Here is a 15639-nt window from a genome sequence, read left to right as displayed (position 1 = left end):
ATTCAATGGTTGCAAATATGGGGAGAGGTCTAGCTGTAATAAAGAGATGCTCTGCTTTTTTGACACCACACTCCAAAAAGCAAGTTCTGCAGGCTCTAGTTTTGTCTAATCTTGATTATTGTCCAGTCGTGTGGTCCAGTGCTGCAGGGAAAGACCTAGTTAAGCTGCAGCTGGCCCAGAACAGAGCGGCACGTTTTGCTCTTAATTGTAATCAGAGGGCTAATATTAATACTATGCATGCTAGTCTCTCTTTCCAGTCTTTCTTGAGAGACTGACTGCATCACTTCTTCTTTTTATAAGAAACATTTATGTGTTGAACATCCCAAATTGTTTGCATAGTCAACTTACACACAGCTCTGACACGCACACTTATCCCACCAGACATGCCACAAGGGGTCTTTTCATAGTTCTCAAATATTCAAGAAAACGTACAGTATTATATAGAGCCCTTATTGCATGGTACTTCCTTCCATTTCATGTTGCTCATATAAACAGCAAACAGTTTCAAAAAACAGATAAAGCAACACCTCGCGGCACAACGCCTCTCCCTTATTTGACCTAGATAGTTTGTGTTTGCATTGATATGTAGGCTACATGGCCTTTTTTTAAATGTATGTTGTTCTGTCCTTGAGCTGTCCTTGTCTGATGATGTTCTGTATTATGTCTGTAACGGTTTTCCGTTTGAGAAGGAGAGTCGGACCAAAATGCAGCGTGTAGATTGCGATCCATGTTTTAATGAACAAACGTAAAACACGAATCAAAGCAAACACTACAAAATAAAGAACGTGATGAACGTAACGAAAACCTAAAACAGCCTATCTGGTGAAAAACACATAGACAGGAACAATCACCCACAAACACACAGTGAACCCCAGGCTACCTAAATATGGTTCCCAATCAGAGACAATGATGAACACCTGCCTCTGACTGAGAACCATATCAGGCTGAACATAGAAATAGACAAACAAGACATGAAACATAGAATGCCCACTCAGATCACACCCTGACCAATCAAAACATAGAAAATACAAAGTAAACTATGGTCAGGGCGTGACAGTACCCCCCCCCCCCAAGGTGCGGACTCCGGCCGCAAAACCTGAACCTATAGGGGAGGGTCTGGGTGGGCATCTGTCCGCGGTGGCGGCTCTGGCGCTGGACGTGGACCCCACTCCATGACAGTTTTAATCCCCCTCCTAAACGTCCCTAAATAGGTTACCCACCACAATGATAACATGGGACAGAGGGACAGCTCGGGACAGAGGTAACTCGGGACAGATGGGTAGCTCAGCCCTGAGAGGAAGCTCAGCACTGAGAAGAAGCTCAGCACTGAGAAGAAGCTCAGGCAGGTGGTTAGATCCGGCAGATCCTGGCTGGCTGGCGGTTCTGGAAGATCCTGGCTGACTGGCGGATCCGGAAGATCCTGGCTGACTGGCGGATCCGGAAGATCCTGGCTGACTGGCGGATCCGGGAGAATCTGGACGACTGGCAGATCTGGGAGAATCTGGCCGACTGGCAGATCTGGGAGAATCTGGCCGACTGGCAGATCTGGAAGAGTCTGGTCGACTGGCAGATCTGGAAGAGTCTGGTCGACTGGCAGATCTGGAAGAGTCTGGACGACTGGCAGATCTGGAAGAGTCTGGACGACTGGCAGATCTGGAAGAGTCTGGACGACTGGCAGATCTGGAAGAGTCTGGACGACTGGCAGATCTGGAAGAGTCTGGACGACTGGCAGATCTGGAAGAGTCTGGACGACTGGCAGATCTGGAAGAGTCTGGACGACTGGCAGATCTGGAAGAGTCTGGACGACTGGCAGATCTGGAAGAGTCTGGACGACTGGCAGATCTGGAAGAGTCTGGACGACGGGCAGATCTGGAAGAGTCTGGTCGACTGGCAGATCTGGAAGAGTCTGGTCGACTGGCAGATCTGGAAGAGTCTGGACGACTGGCAGATCTGGAAGAGTCTGGACGACTGGCAGATCTGGAAGAGACTGGTCGACACAGACTGGCTGCTCTGGCTGCTCCATGCTGACTGACAGCTCTGGCTGCTCCATGCTGGCAGACTGCTCTGGCTGCTCCATGATGACTGGTAGCTCTGGCTGCTCCATGCTGACTGGCTGCTCCATGCTGACTGGCAGCTCTGGCTGCTCCATGCTGACTGGCTGCTCCATGCTGACTGGCAGCTCTGGCCGCTCCATGCTGACTGGCTGCTCTGGCTGCTCCATGCTGACTGGCTGCTCCATGCTGACTGGCTGCTCCATGCTGACTGGCGGCCCTGGCTGCTCCATGCTGACTGGCTGCCCTGGCTGCTCCATGCTGACTGGCTGCCCTGGCTGCTCCATGCTGACTGGCGGCCCTGGCTGCTCCATGCTGACTGGCGGCCCTGGCTGCTCCATGCTAACTGGCAGCTCTGGCGGCTCCTTGCAGACTGGCAGCTCTGGCGGCTCCTTGCAGACTGGCAGCTCTGGCGGCTCCTTGCAGACTGGCAGCTTTGGCGGCATCCTGCAGACTGGCAGCTCTGGCGGCTCCTTGCAGACTGGCAGCTCCATGCAGACTGGCAGCTCCTTGCAGACTGGCAGCTCCTTGCTAACTGGCAGCTCTATGCTAACTGGCAGCTCTATGCTAACTGGCAGCTCTATGCTAACTGGCAGCTCTATGCTAACTGGCAGCTCTATGCTAACTGGCAGTTCTGAACAGGCGGGAGACTCCGGCAGCGCTGTAGAGAAGGCAGGCTCTAACAGCGCTAAACAGGCGGGAGACTCCGACAGCGCTGAAGAGAAGGGAGGCTCCGACAGCGCTGGACAGGCGAGGCGCACTATAGGCCTGATGCGTGGTGCTGGCACTGGTGGTACTGGGCCGAGGACACGCACAGGAAGCCTAGTGCGGGGAGCTGCTACCGGAGGGCTGGGGTGTGGAGGTGGTACTGGAAAAACCGGACCGTGCAGGCGCACTGGAGCTCTTGAGCACCGAGCCTGCCCAACCTTACCTGGTTGAATGCTCACGGTCGCCCTGCCAGTGCAGCGAGGTGGAATAGCCCGCACTGGACTATGCAGGCGAACCGGAGACACCGAGCGCAAGGCTGGTGCCATGTAAACCGGCCCAAGGAGACGCACTGGGGACCAGCTGCGTAGAGCCGGCTTCATGGCATTAGGCTCGACGCTCAATCTAGCCCGGCAGACACGCGGAGCTGGAATATACCGCACCGGGCTATGCACCCGCACTGGAGACACCGTGCGCACCACTGCATAACACGGTGCCTGTCCGGTCTCTCTAGCCCCCCGGTAAGCACAGGGAGTCTGCCCAGGTCTCCTACCTGGCGTAGCCATACTCCCTGTTAGCCTCCCCCCAAGAAATTTTTGGGGCTGCTTCTCAGGCTTCCATCCGCTACGTCGTGCTGCCTCCTCATATCTGCGCCTCTCCGCTTTCGCCGCCTCCAGTTCTTCTTTGGGGCGGCGATATTCTCCTGGCTGAGCCCAGGGTCCTCTTCCTTCTAATTCGTCCTCCCATGTCCATACCTCCTCTTTGGGCTGCTCCTTTGGGCGGCTACACTCCCCTGGTTTAGCCCAGGGTCCTCTCCCGTCGAGGATTTCCTCCCATGTCCAGAAATCCTTATTGCGCATCTCCTCGCGCTGCTCCTGCCTGTTGACACGCTGCTTGGTCCTTTTGTGGTGGGTGATTCTGTAACGGATTTCTTCGTGAGAAGGAGAGTCGGACCAAAATGCAGCGTGTAGATTGCGATCCATGTTTTAATGAACAAACGTAAAACACGAATCAAAGCAAACACTACAAAATAAAGAACGTGATGAACGTAACGAAAACCTAAAACAGCCTATCTGGTGAAAAACACATAGACAGGAACAATCACCCACAAACACACAGTGAACCCCAGGCTACCTAAATATGGTTCCCAATCAGAGACAATGATGAACACCTGCCTCTGACTGAGAACCATATCAGGCTGAACATAGAAATAGACAAACAAGACATGAAACATAGAATGCCCACTCAGATCACACCCTGACCAATCAAAACATAGAAAATACAAAGTAAACTATGGTCAGGGCGTGACAATGTCATTATGTATTATGTTTCATGTTTTCTGTGGACCCCAGGAATAGTAGCTGCTGCTTTTGCAACAGCTAATGGGGATTCTAATAAAATGCCAAATAAGTGTGACTTGTTCAGATCACAAGAAGAACATTTGTGAGACGCAGAAAAAATGTAAAGATGCTGGAGGAGAGTTTGACGCCATCTGTCAAGCATGGTGGAGGCAATGTGATGGTCTGGGGGTGCCTTGGTGGTGGTAAAGTGGGAGATTTGTACAGGGTAAAGGGGATATTTAAGAAGGAAGGCTATCACTCCATTTTGCAACGCCATGCCATACCCTGTGGACGGCGCTTAATTGGAGCAATTACCTCCTACAATAGGCCCTAACTATGATACATAACAGGTTATAGCATGCAACCACAATCATCCTTATCCTAAACCTCTGTCATTATTGAGCGATGCCTACCTTGGAGGGAGTTGAGGATGCTGAAGATATAGTAGAATGGGATGATCATGGGTCCGAAGCTGAAGAAGGAAAAGCCCCAGGTGAGGCCCAGCAGGAATAGGAGACCCAGGATGGCCAGGGTGTTCTTAGATACTGGGTCCTGCTGGCCCTCGCCTGCCTTGGTCTTCCTCAGCAACAAGATCTGCCTCACCCCAATTATGAAGATGATCAAAGTCGAGACAAACACCCAGGCGTAATAGCCAATGTTGACTCCGTAGTGGAATTAGATGTCAGTGATCTAGCACCTGAAATGTACAATGGAAATTTATTTTTGGAGTCGATGAGCTAAATGGTTTCTGATTATCCTTAGAAAAAAACAGACAGTTCCAACAGTAAAATGGACACTTCCATTTTCACTGAATTCCCATAATCTATGTTTATGGACATGAGTTGATATTTGCTCAGTACCAGAAGGACGATGACCACTAGAGCTGGAAGGACTGGAGAGAAGGAGAAACACAAGGTTGATGCCAGATGCCTGATCCAACTGGTATGATTTGTGCAATCAGAGGCGATAACACAGTAGGCTACAGATATACTATCTTAATTTGACCAGTTTCTCACAGCAGGAAAATAATCATGCAACAACAGGAAACTATCATTATTATGTGGATTATAATTCATAGACATTATTGTAGGGGTTGATACATTTTTCGTTAGGGCAAATCAAGTCTGACATTTTAAAGTGGAATTTACAAACTTTAAACATCAAATCCACTACAAGTTTGCATTTCCTGCAGTGCAGGACAATTGTCTGTGACAACAGACTGATCAAATTAAGATCTGTATGTTGTGTCAATCAGTGAAGTACAACGGGGAGCATTCTAAAACACCCTAATATGACTTTGTTCTCACCCCATACCACAACATAAACCTTCAGCATATAATGCAAGAACGTGGCATGAACGTTGAGTTTCTTCAGTTGCAGGAACAAGTGGACTGCCTCAATGAGGAACCAGGTAAAGGTGAACAACATGGAGTAGTGCATGACTGCTGCTATGATGACATGTGCTATATAGCTCCCCATGGATGCAATGGTCTCATTGGTCAGAAAGGTCAGGTTCAGGAAAAACTTAGCCACGAAGAGGATGACAAGGATCTTGGTGGCTTGGCTAGATTTGGTGTGGAACCAGAGGAGAACAGAGTTTGTTGCTTCAGCGTCAATATTCTCAGTTAGCTTGACATTGCCAGCCTGCTATAGAGCTCTACTGGTCATGTTACTCACACTGTAAGACTTTCTGCAATTTCAACAGTAGAACACTGAAGAATGCAAAATAAAATACCTTAAATGTGTTTTACAGCAGGATTGCTGTAGATTGCACTGCATTATGGGTAAAATGCTGAAAAATACTGTTATTAACTGTAATTGTAAGCCTCCTGTAAATATTACTCTAACTTACTGTATTTCGTTATAGTAGTACCCAAACACTGCTGTAGTTGGCGGCACCAAACGTCTGTGGTGTGTGAGAGAGAGAGAGAGAGCGAAAGAGAGCTGTATCTCATAGTTGAAACCAAGACTGTTCTCGGGGCAGGTCTGCCGGTTTTGAATATCAGAAGTTGCTTTTCTTAGCAGGTTACGAGAATTAACGCAGCTGTAACGGCAGATTTCCTCCTCTTCGTCTGAAGAGGAGTAAGGATCGGACCAAGATGCGGCGTGGTAAGTGTTCATGATGAATTTTAATAAGAAGAGCCTGAACACTATAAAATACAAAACAATAAACGATAACATGAAATAAACCAAACCGAAACAGTCCCATGTGGCACAAACACTGACACAGGAAACAAACACCCACAAACCAACAGTGAAACCCAGGCTACCTAAGTATGATTCTCAATCAGAGACAACTAACGACACCTGCCTCTGATTGAGAACCATACTAGGCCGAAACAGAAACACAAACATAGAAACACAAAGCATAGACTGCCCACCTCAACTCACGCCCTGACCATACTAAATAAAGACAAAACAAAGGAAAATAAAGGTCAGAACGTGACAGTACCCCCCCCCCCCCCCCCCAAAGGTGCGGACTCCGGCCGCAAAACCTGAACCTATAGGGGAGGGTCTGGGTGGGTGTCTGTCCGCGGTGGCGTGTCTGGCGCGGGACGTGGACCCCACTTCACCAAAGTTCTAGTGCGCCTCTTCACCCACCTCCGTGGCCTCTTTAAAGCGGCGACCCTCACCACCGATCTTGGACTGGGAACCCTAGACATGGGTCCCAAATGGAAAGGGGATTCCAGCAGCGCAAAACAGGCAGGAGATTCTGGCAGCGCTGGACAGGCGGGAGACTCGGGTAGTGCTGGAGTGAAGGACGCCTCCGGCAGCGCCGGACAGGCGGGAGACTCCGGCAGCTCCGGAGTGAAGGGCGATTCTGGCATCGCCTGGCTGACCGACGGCTCTGGCATCGCCTGGCTGACCGACGGCTCTGGCAGCTCCTGGCTGGCTGGCGGCTCTGGCAGCTCCTGGCTGGCTGGTGGCTCTGGCAGGTCCTGGCTGGCTAATGGCTCTGGCACCTCCTGGCTGACTGACGGCTCAGGACAGACTGGCGGCTCTGACAGCTCAGGACAGACGGGAGACTCTAGCAGCTCAGGACAGACGGGAGACTCTAGCAGCTCAGGACAGACGGGAGACTCTAGCAGCTCTGGACAGACGGGAGACTCTAGCAGCTCTGGACAGACGGGAGACTCTAGCAGCTCTGTACAGACGGGAGACTCTGACAGCGCTGGAGAGGAGGAAAGCTCTGGCAGCGCTGGACAGGCGGGAGACCCTGTAGGCAGAAGACGGAGAGACAGCCTGGTGCAGGGGGCTGCCACCGGAGGGCTGGTGCGTGGTGGTGGTACTGGATAGACTGGACCGTGCAGGCGCACTGGAGCTCGTGAGCACCGAGCCTGCCCAACCTTATCTGGTTGAATGCTCCCCGTAGCCTGACCAGTGCGGCGAAGTGGAATAAGCCGCACTGGGCTGTGCTGGCAAACCGGGGACACCATGCGTAAGGCTGGTGCCATGTACGCCGGCCCAAGGAGACCAGATGCGTAGAGCCAGCTTCATGGCACCTGGCTCGATGCCCACTCTAGCCCGGCCGATACGAGGAGCTGGAATGTACCGCACCGGGCTATGCACCCGCACCGGGGACATTGTGCGCTCCACAGCATAACACGGTGCCTGCCCGGTCCCTCTCGCTCTCTGGTAAGCACAGGAAGTTGGCGCAGGTCTCCTACCTGGCTTCGCCACACTCCCTGTGTGCCACCCCCCAATACATTTTTGGGGCTGCCTCTCGGGCTTCCTTGCCAGCCGTGTTCCCTCGTATCGCTGGCTCCTCTCTCCGGCTGCCTCTGCTCTCCTAGATGCCTACACCTGTTCCCATGGTAGGCGATCCCTTCCAGCCGGGATCTCCTCGCATGTGTAGCAACCCTTGCCAAAACGTCCTCCCATGTCCAGGAGTCCTGACATCGCTGCTGCTGCTGCTGCTGCTGCTGCTGCTGCTGCCCGTTACCACACCGCTTGGTCCTCTGTTGGTGGGTGTTTCTGTAACGGCAGATTTCCTCTTCTTCGTCTGAAGAGGAGTAAGGATCGGACCAAGATGCGACGTGGTAAGTGTTCACGACAAATTTTAATAAGAAAAGCCTGAACACTATGAAATACAAAACAATAAACGATAACATGAAATAAACCAAACCGAAACAGTCCCGTGTGGCACAAACACTGACACAGGAAACAAACACCCACAAACCAACAGTGAAACCCAGGCTACCTAAGTATGATTCTCAATCAGAGACAACTAACGACACCTGCCTCTGATTGAGAACCATACTAGGCCGAAACAGAAACCCAAACAGAGAAACACAAAACATAGACTGCCCACCCCAACTCACGCCCTGACCATACTAAATAAAGACAAAGCAAAGGAAAATAAAGGTCAGAACGTGACAGCAGCAGGTTAGGATAATTAGATAAAGGTTAGGGAAATCTAAAATGCTAACAATGTCCCCGACACGACTCAAACCTATCTACAACCAGGCCTGCTCTGAGAACAGACTTGATTTGCACTAAGGTGATGTTCCACGCCAAAAGGTCTGAGGGAAGACTCATGAGAAAATAAGCTTTCTGTTCTACTTAAGCTATTTTTATTTTGTATTTTCGTGGAAAAGTCGCCTAAATATTTTTGAGCGGCTGCTAAATATGTAATATTCCATATACTTCTGTATACCTACTGCAGGTTTTCTTAACTAAGCTACTAACTAGGTAGCTAACGTTAGCTTGTTTAGATTGTGTTAGCTAACAGTATAGCCAAGTTGACAGGTCTGTTGATCTTTCTTGCTGGTAAAATAATCTATGATATTGTAGCTATAGAGCAAATAATTTTAGTTTGAACAACGTGTAGAAATCCATATGTGTGTTTCTTTGGATAGGCTACTTAACCGGTGGGTGCATGACATGGGTGACATGGTGCTAATGCTATGATATTAGTGGCAAAGTGTTCGTAGGCTTCACCTATACAGTTCGTCTAGAGAGGGAGTGAAAGTTTAGCTATGTCAAATACACCGTTAGTTTGTCAGCAGACACGGACTGACATTTTGACTTGAAATTAGAGACTGACCGGTTATGATTTTTCAACGCCTATACCGATACCGATTATTGGAGGACCAAAAATAGCCAATAATGATTAATCGCCCGATTTAAAAATAGTAATAATAATAATGTATTTGTAATAATGACAATTACAACAGTACTGAATGAACACTTATTTGAACTTAATATAATATAATACATCAATAAAATCAATTTAGCCTAAAATAAAATAAAACATGTTCAATTTGGTTTAAATAATGCAAAAACAAAGTATTGGAGACGAACTTAAAAGTGCAATATGTGCCATGTAAAAAAGCTAACGTTTAAATTCCTTGCTCAGAACATGAGAACATACGAAAGCTTGTGGTTCCTTTCAACAGGAGTCTTCAATATTCCCAGGTAAGAAGTTTTAGGTTGTAGTTATTGTAGAAATTATAGGACAATTTCTCTCTATACCATTTGTATTTCATATACCTTTTACTATTGGATGTTCTTATAGGCACTTTAGTATTGCCAGTGTAACAGTATACTGTAGCTTCCGTCCCTCTCCTCGCCCCTACCTGAGCTCGAACCAGGAACAGCAGCAAAGCAACTACTTCAAGTCTCAGAGCGAGTGACGTTTGAAACGCTATTAACGCGCACCCCGCTAACTAGCTAGCCATTTCACATGGGTTACACCAGCCTAATCTCGGGAGTTGATAGGCTTGAAGTCATAAACAGCTCAATGCTTGAAGCACAGCTACGAGCTGCTGGCAAAATGCACAAAAGTGCTGTTTGAATGAATGCTTACGAGCCTGCTGGTTCCTACCATCGCTCAGACAGACTGCTCTATCAAATCATAGACTTAATTATAACATAACAACACACAGAAATGAGGTCTTAGTTAGGCCTTAGGTCATTAATATGGTCATTAATATGGTAGAATCCGGAAAACAAGACGAATCATCTCGAAAACAAGACGTTTATTCTTTCAGTGAAATACAGAACCGTTCCGTATTTTATCTAACAGGTGGCATCCATAAGTCTAAATATTCATGTAACATTGCACAACCTTCAATGTTATGTCATAATTACGTAAAATTCAGGCAAATTAGGCGGCCCAAACTGTTGCATATACACTGACTGCGTGCAATGAACGCAAGAGAAGTGACACAATTTCACCTGGTTAATATTGATTTTCTTTGAGCAAAATATGCAGGTTTAAAAATAAATACTTCTGTGTATTGATTTTAAGAAAGGCATTGATGTTTATGTTTAGGTACAGTCGTGCAACGATTGTGCTTTTTTCGCAAATGCGCTTTTGTTAAATCACCCCCCGTTTGGCGAAGTTGGCTGTCATTGTTAGGAAGAAATAGTCTTCACAGAGTTCACAACGAGCCAGGTTAGCAGGCAATATTAACTAAATATGCAGGTTTAAAAATATATACTTGTGTATTGATTTTAAGAAAGGCATTGATGTTTATGGTTAGGTACACATTGTAGCAAGACAGTCCTTTTTTGCGAATACGCACCGCATCGATTATATGCAAAGCAGGACACGCTAGATAAACTAGTAATATCATCAACCATGTGTAGGTAACTAGTGATTATGATTGATTGTTTTTTATAAGATAAGTTTAATGCTAGCTAGCAACTTACCTTGGCTTACTGCACTCGCGTAACGGGCAGTCTCCTTGTGGAGTGCATTGTAATCAGGTGGTTAGAGCGTTGGACTAGTTAACTGTAAGATTGCAAGATTGAATCCCCGAGCTGACGAGGTAAAAATCTGTCATTCTGCCCCTGAACAAGGCAGTTAACCCACCATTCCTAGGCCGTCATTGAAAATAAGAATGTGTTCTTAACTATTTCCTTACCTCCTCATGCCATTTGTACACACTGTATAGAGACTTTTTTTCCTAGTGTGTTATTGACTGTACGGTTATTTATTCCATGTGTAACTCTGTGTTGTTGTTTGTGTCGCACTGCTTTTCTTTATCTTGGCTAGGTCACAGTTGTAAATAAGAACTTGTTCTCAACTAGTTTATCTGGTTAAATAAAGGTGAAATAAAAAAACTGTAAAAAACTTGAACCACAGGGCTTCTCTGTAAAGAGAGAGAATCCAAAAGGCATAGACACACCCCTTGACTTTCAATTGGCACCCTTGACCTGTGTATTCTCTCCTGATTGGCTCTATGGTGCTTAGTCAATGGGAACTCCGTTGCCGGCCCCATCATAACGTTTTTACACAGTCTGGCAGTCTGACTAAAGTGCTAGAGGTATGAGGAGAGACATCCTCCTTTGTATTTATGGGAACAAATATTTCTCAACACTTTGGATCCTATTCTTGGACAGTTAGAAGACACAATGCATCAATGCAAAAAAATAAAAAATACTATTTACCGTCCACAAGTAATCTCAACCTTGTGGGTGTTTGGGCCAATAAAGTGCCAACTCAATTCTACCACTGACTAGTCTCTCATGCCCCTATGAACGGGGACACAGGGCAATAGTGTTTAATCTAAACCAGCCTTTTTTTACTGGAGTACACTAACCCCTAATTGGGGCTATTTTCTACACACACAGTAACAGTTTACCAGATAAGAATTCAAGAAGATCAAAAAGTAGATTGTTGTAAGGGTGTATTACGTCCTGTGCTGGCCCCATTGTCATATCCATTCTGGATTCTGAGTGGTAAAATCATATCTGAAAAATGCCTCTGTTTGTGTTTACTGTATGTGGGAATGTCTGTCCTACATGTAGTGATGGTACATGGAATATTCCTCCACTGCATATATCATAAATTGCTATTGCAAATAGAAGTATTATGTTCAACAACTGACATTTTCAGATATTATTTTGACAAACACACTTTAACACATTTTGGTTCTTACAATTCATTCTCTATTGTCATAGATTTGGTGGGCACTATCATCTGTGATCTTTGTGATATGACTTTCTTTAAGCACGTACTGATGAAACTGTCACTTAATATTTTTTTCTTAAAGTCTACAAACGCTCTACATGTATTCACTCTGTGATAGTGTTGGATCCTATCTGCTACTTTTATTGTTCTCCTGTAAATGGTTCAGTGCCTATAATTAAGGCTGTGTGTAGAATGGAGCATAAAGGAAATTAATTACCTCTACTAGATTATGGTGATAAGGAAAACAGCATTCAATTTTGGCCTGTGTATTCATTTGCCTATAACTAATCAGAATTCCATGTTCACATAAAAAAGAGAATACTTCAAAATGAGAAGATCCTGCCATGGAAAAGACAACTGGGTGGACATAAAGTGGAAAGGAGGAGAAATAACTACCATCATGCAGCAGGACACTTTCAGCTGCTGGGTCTTTGTAAGGCAGGTTTGATAGTTATATTTAAATAATGAATGGTTAGCTGTTATGTGGCAATTGGGTCAAAAACTATATTTTACAAAAATAAATGGCTGAGGATATACTAAAAATGTCTGGTATGTACAAAGCCAACAACTGCTTCATGTGTGCCACTGTTTATAATGTTTATAATTTTTTGACAACAGTGACGGCATGTAAGACAATTTATGATATAACATAAGGGATGGCTAATTCGTTATACTGCATTGATATTCAATATTATTTATAACGTGTTAAGCTTTGTTTCGTTTTAGATTGAATGTTTTGCATGCCAACGGTGGTTCCATGTGCTGTGCCTAGGAATGAAGACAAAAGAGGTCAACAGAGAACACTTACTGGAAGTGCAGTCTTTGTTGTTGAAAATGTATGCTATACCCCATCCACACTGAAGAGGCTTTGACATGTACATCAACCAGGGATAAAGAGAAAGTTAACACTCTGAAATGTTTCGTACTTATTTGAAGTAAAGTGTCTGTATTACATTTTTATTCATTGATTTACTGGCCACCATTACTGTGGTTACATGTTCAGTATATGTATTGACCAGCAAACCCACTGCAGCCCACCTCACTAGCTCACTCTCCATCCCTGTTCAGTATATGTATTGACCAGCAAACCCACTGCAGCCCACCTCACTAGCTCACTCTCCATCCCTGCTTTGGACAATTAATAACATGACTCTCGTACTTTGCCCTTTTCCTTTATGGTTGATATTAAAGATGAAAGGAGATATTATCTGTCTATCTCCTATTGTGTACCACTGTTAAATACTGTGGAAAAATAGAAAACAGAAAAAATAAGTACTTAGAACTACCAATTATTATAGATAAATATTAAAGAAATGGGTTAACACAACACTGGACTGAACCCCCTAATTGTCAAAACTAATATTAATGTACAACAATATAGAATATAAATGACTAGAGGTTTTGCAATATGGGTGTATATTCACTGCATGCTTCTTACTGTATGTGTGTAATTGACATGACCAAGGAGCTATTGAAATTTAAAACTATGAAAAATGTACGTTACACCGCGTGATTTCACAGTACACAAACAAGGGTGCAATATAGAAGGGTAGTCAGTGGACATTTTGCACCTTGTTTGAAGTCAGTAGGTCACATGACCAAGGAGCTATTGAAATTTTGCATTTGGAAAAATTCATGTAAAATCTTGTGAGATGAAAATGGACAAACTAAAGGGTGTGCAATATAGAAGGGTAGTCATTGGACATTATTAACCTTGTTTGACGTCAAAAGGCCATATGACCAATGAGCTAGTGAAATTCAAAAATGTTAATAAATCATTTTAAATAGTGCGAGATGTAAATCGACAAAAAAAAAGTGGGTGCAATGTGTGTCTATGCCATCGGGTTAGCTACAACCAGTTTTGAAAGTTTTAGGAAGTAATGGTTAAAGAGCTATTTGATTTGTCACTATGTCAACAGTCCGTAACTGCTGTTGGTGGATGTAAGGAAAACTACAGGTGAATATCCGTCAAATATCCAACCTGAAACTGTCTCTACCTCGGTGCTATACGTTACCATGCAACTCATGGGGCGGCAAGGTAGCCTTGCAAACAAAGGTTTCTGTACCAAATATTAAGTTCTGCTTTTCTGATGTATCAAATACTTATGTCATGCAATAAAATGCAAATTAATTACTTAAAAATCATACAATGTGATATTCTGGATTTTTGTTTTAGATTCCATCTCTCACAGTTGAAGTGTACCTATGATAAAAATTACAGACCTCTACATGCTTTGTAAGTCGGAAAACCTGCAAAATCAGCAGTGTATCAAATACTTGTTCTCCCCACTGTAAGTCTCCAGCTTCAGCGATTTTTGCAATTCGTTCCAGTCATTGGCAGCAGAGAACTGGAATCAAAGGCGGCCAAAGGAGGTGTTGGCTTTGGGGGTGACCAGTGAGATATACAGTGATATCTCACTGAGATATACAGTGATATATACACACACACACACACACACATACATATATATATATATATATATATATATATATATATATATATATTATATACACAGAGATATATCAGTGATATATTTTACTTTAAAGTGACAGAAATAGGGCCATAAATATTCAAGTGTATCATCAGAAACATTCAGCTCCAGTTCCAGTTTACCACATAATGATATTACATATCTTTAGACTTGGTTAGGTGTACATCTAATGTACTTCTATGTTCATCCTTCGTACTGTATTATTTTGCACAATATGTTTAGAATTGTGATTAAACAAATGCTAATGCTATTGCTATTGTCATGTTATGACTAGTATTTATTACCTCACCCACAAGAATTTGCGGAACTGCAGAGTTTTAAACTCTGAATGATAGAGAAGGAAAGAGGACTTTTTGTCTGTCAACCTCACAACAGCAACCACCACCTCGCAATTGTTTCTTCGCCACAGAGCTATGACCTGCAATATGCAAACGAAACACATTTAGAAGAGTTATTGTTCTCTTTAACATGAACTGAAAACAAACTATTACAAACAATTACAAGTTCATTAATCACTATGTCGATAGCTTTTTGTATTTCTGAGTGACGTAAAAGTATCAAAATGTAAGTTGATCACTTCACAGGAAAAAAACTGTAGTTTCAACGTGTAGTTGTGGTGTGAATGTTATACATTTTGGTGTTACACAAAAGACATAGGAATGTATTTTTCCAGTTAGAAATGGTAGGCCATGCATCAAATACAGTGGGGCAAAAAAGTATTTAGTCAGCCACCAATTGTGCAAGTTCTCCCACTTAAAAAGATGAGAGAGGCCTGTAATTTTAATCATAGGTACACTTCAAATATGACAGACAAAATGATTTTTTTTTCTCCAGATAATCACATTGTAGGATTTTTAATGAATTTATTTGCAAATTATGGTAGAAAATAAGTATTTGGTCACCTACAAACAAGCAAGATTTCTGGCTCTCACAGACCTGTAACTTCTTATTTAAGAGGCTCCTCTGTCCTCCACTCATTACCTGTATTAATTGGACCTGTTTGAACTTGTTATCAGTGTAAAAGACACCTGTCCACAACCTCAAACAGTCACACTCCAAACTCCACTATGGCCAAGACCAAAGAGCTGTCAAAGGACACCAGAAACAACATTGTAGACCTGCACCAGGCT

The 15639-nt window shown here is 44.6% G+C and overlaps 1 protein-coding gene across 1 annotated transcript in view; it reads right to left on the bottom strand.

Annotated features, from left to right (window-relative positions):
* Positions 1 to 6597: 6597 nt before the first annotated feature.
* Positions 6598 to 15639, bottom strand: part of LOC149975235 (uncharacterized) — a 39257-nt gene continuing 30215 nt past the window's right edge. The window contains exons 2-3 of the mRNA XM_090209705.1: positions 6836 to 7241; positions 6598 to 6751 (exon numbers count right to left, since the gene is read on the bottom strand). Coding sequence (XP_090065831.1) covers positions 6598 to 6751; positions 6836 to 7241 — 560 coding nt within the window. The remainder of the gene's footprint in view (positions 6752 to 6835; positions 7242 to 15639) is intronic.

The sequence above is a fragment of the Oncorhynchus mykiss genome, chromosome 19 (assembly GCF_057628025.1).
Source record: "Oncorhynchus mykiss isolate SJ-2025 chromosome 19, ASM5762802v1, whole genome shotgun sequence".
In the NCBI taxonomy this organism is placed as follows: Eukaryota; Metazoa; Chordata; class Actinopteri; order Salmoniformes; family Salmonidae; genus Oncorhynchus; species Oncorhynchus mykiss.
The sequence above is the reverse complement of the archived record's forward strand: the minus strand, read 5'-3'. Positions and strand labels throughout refer to the sequence as shown.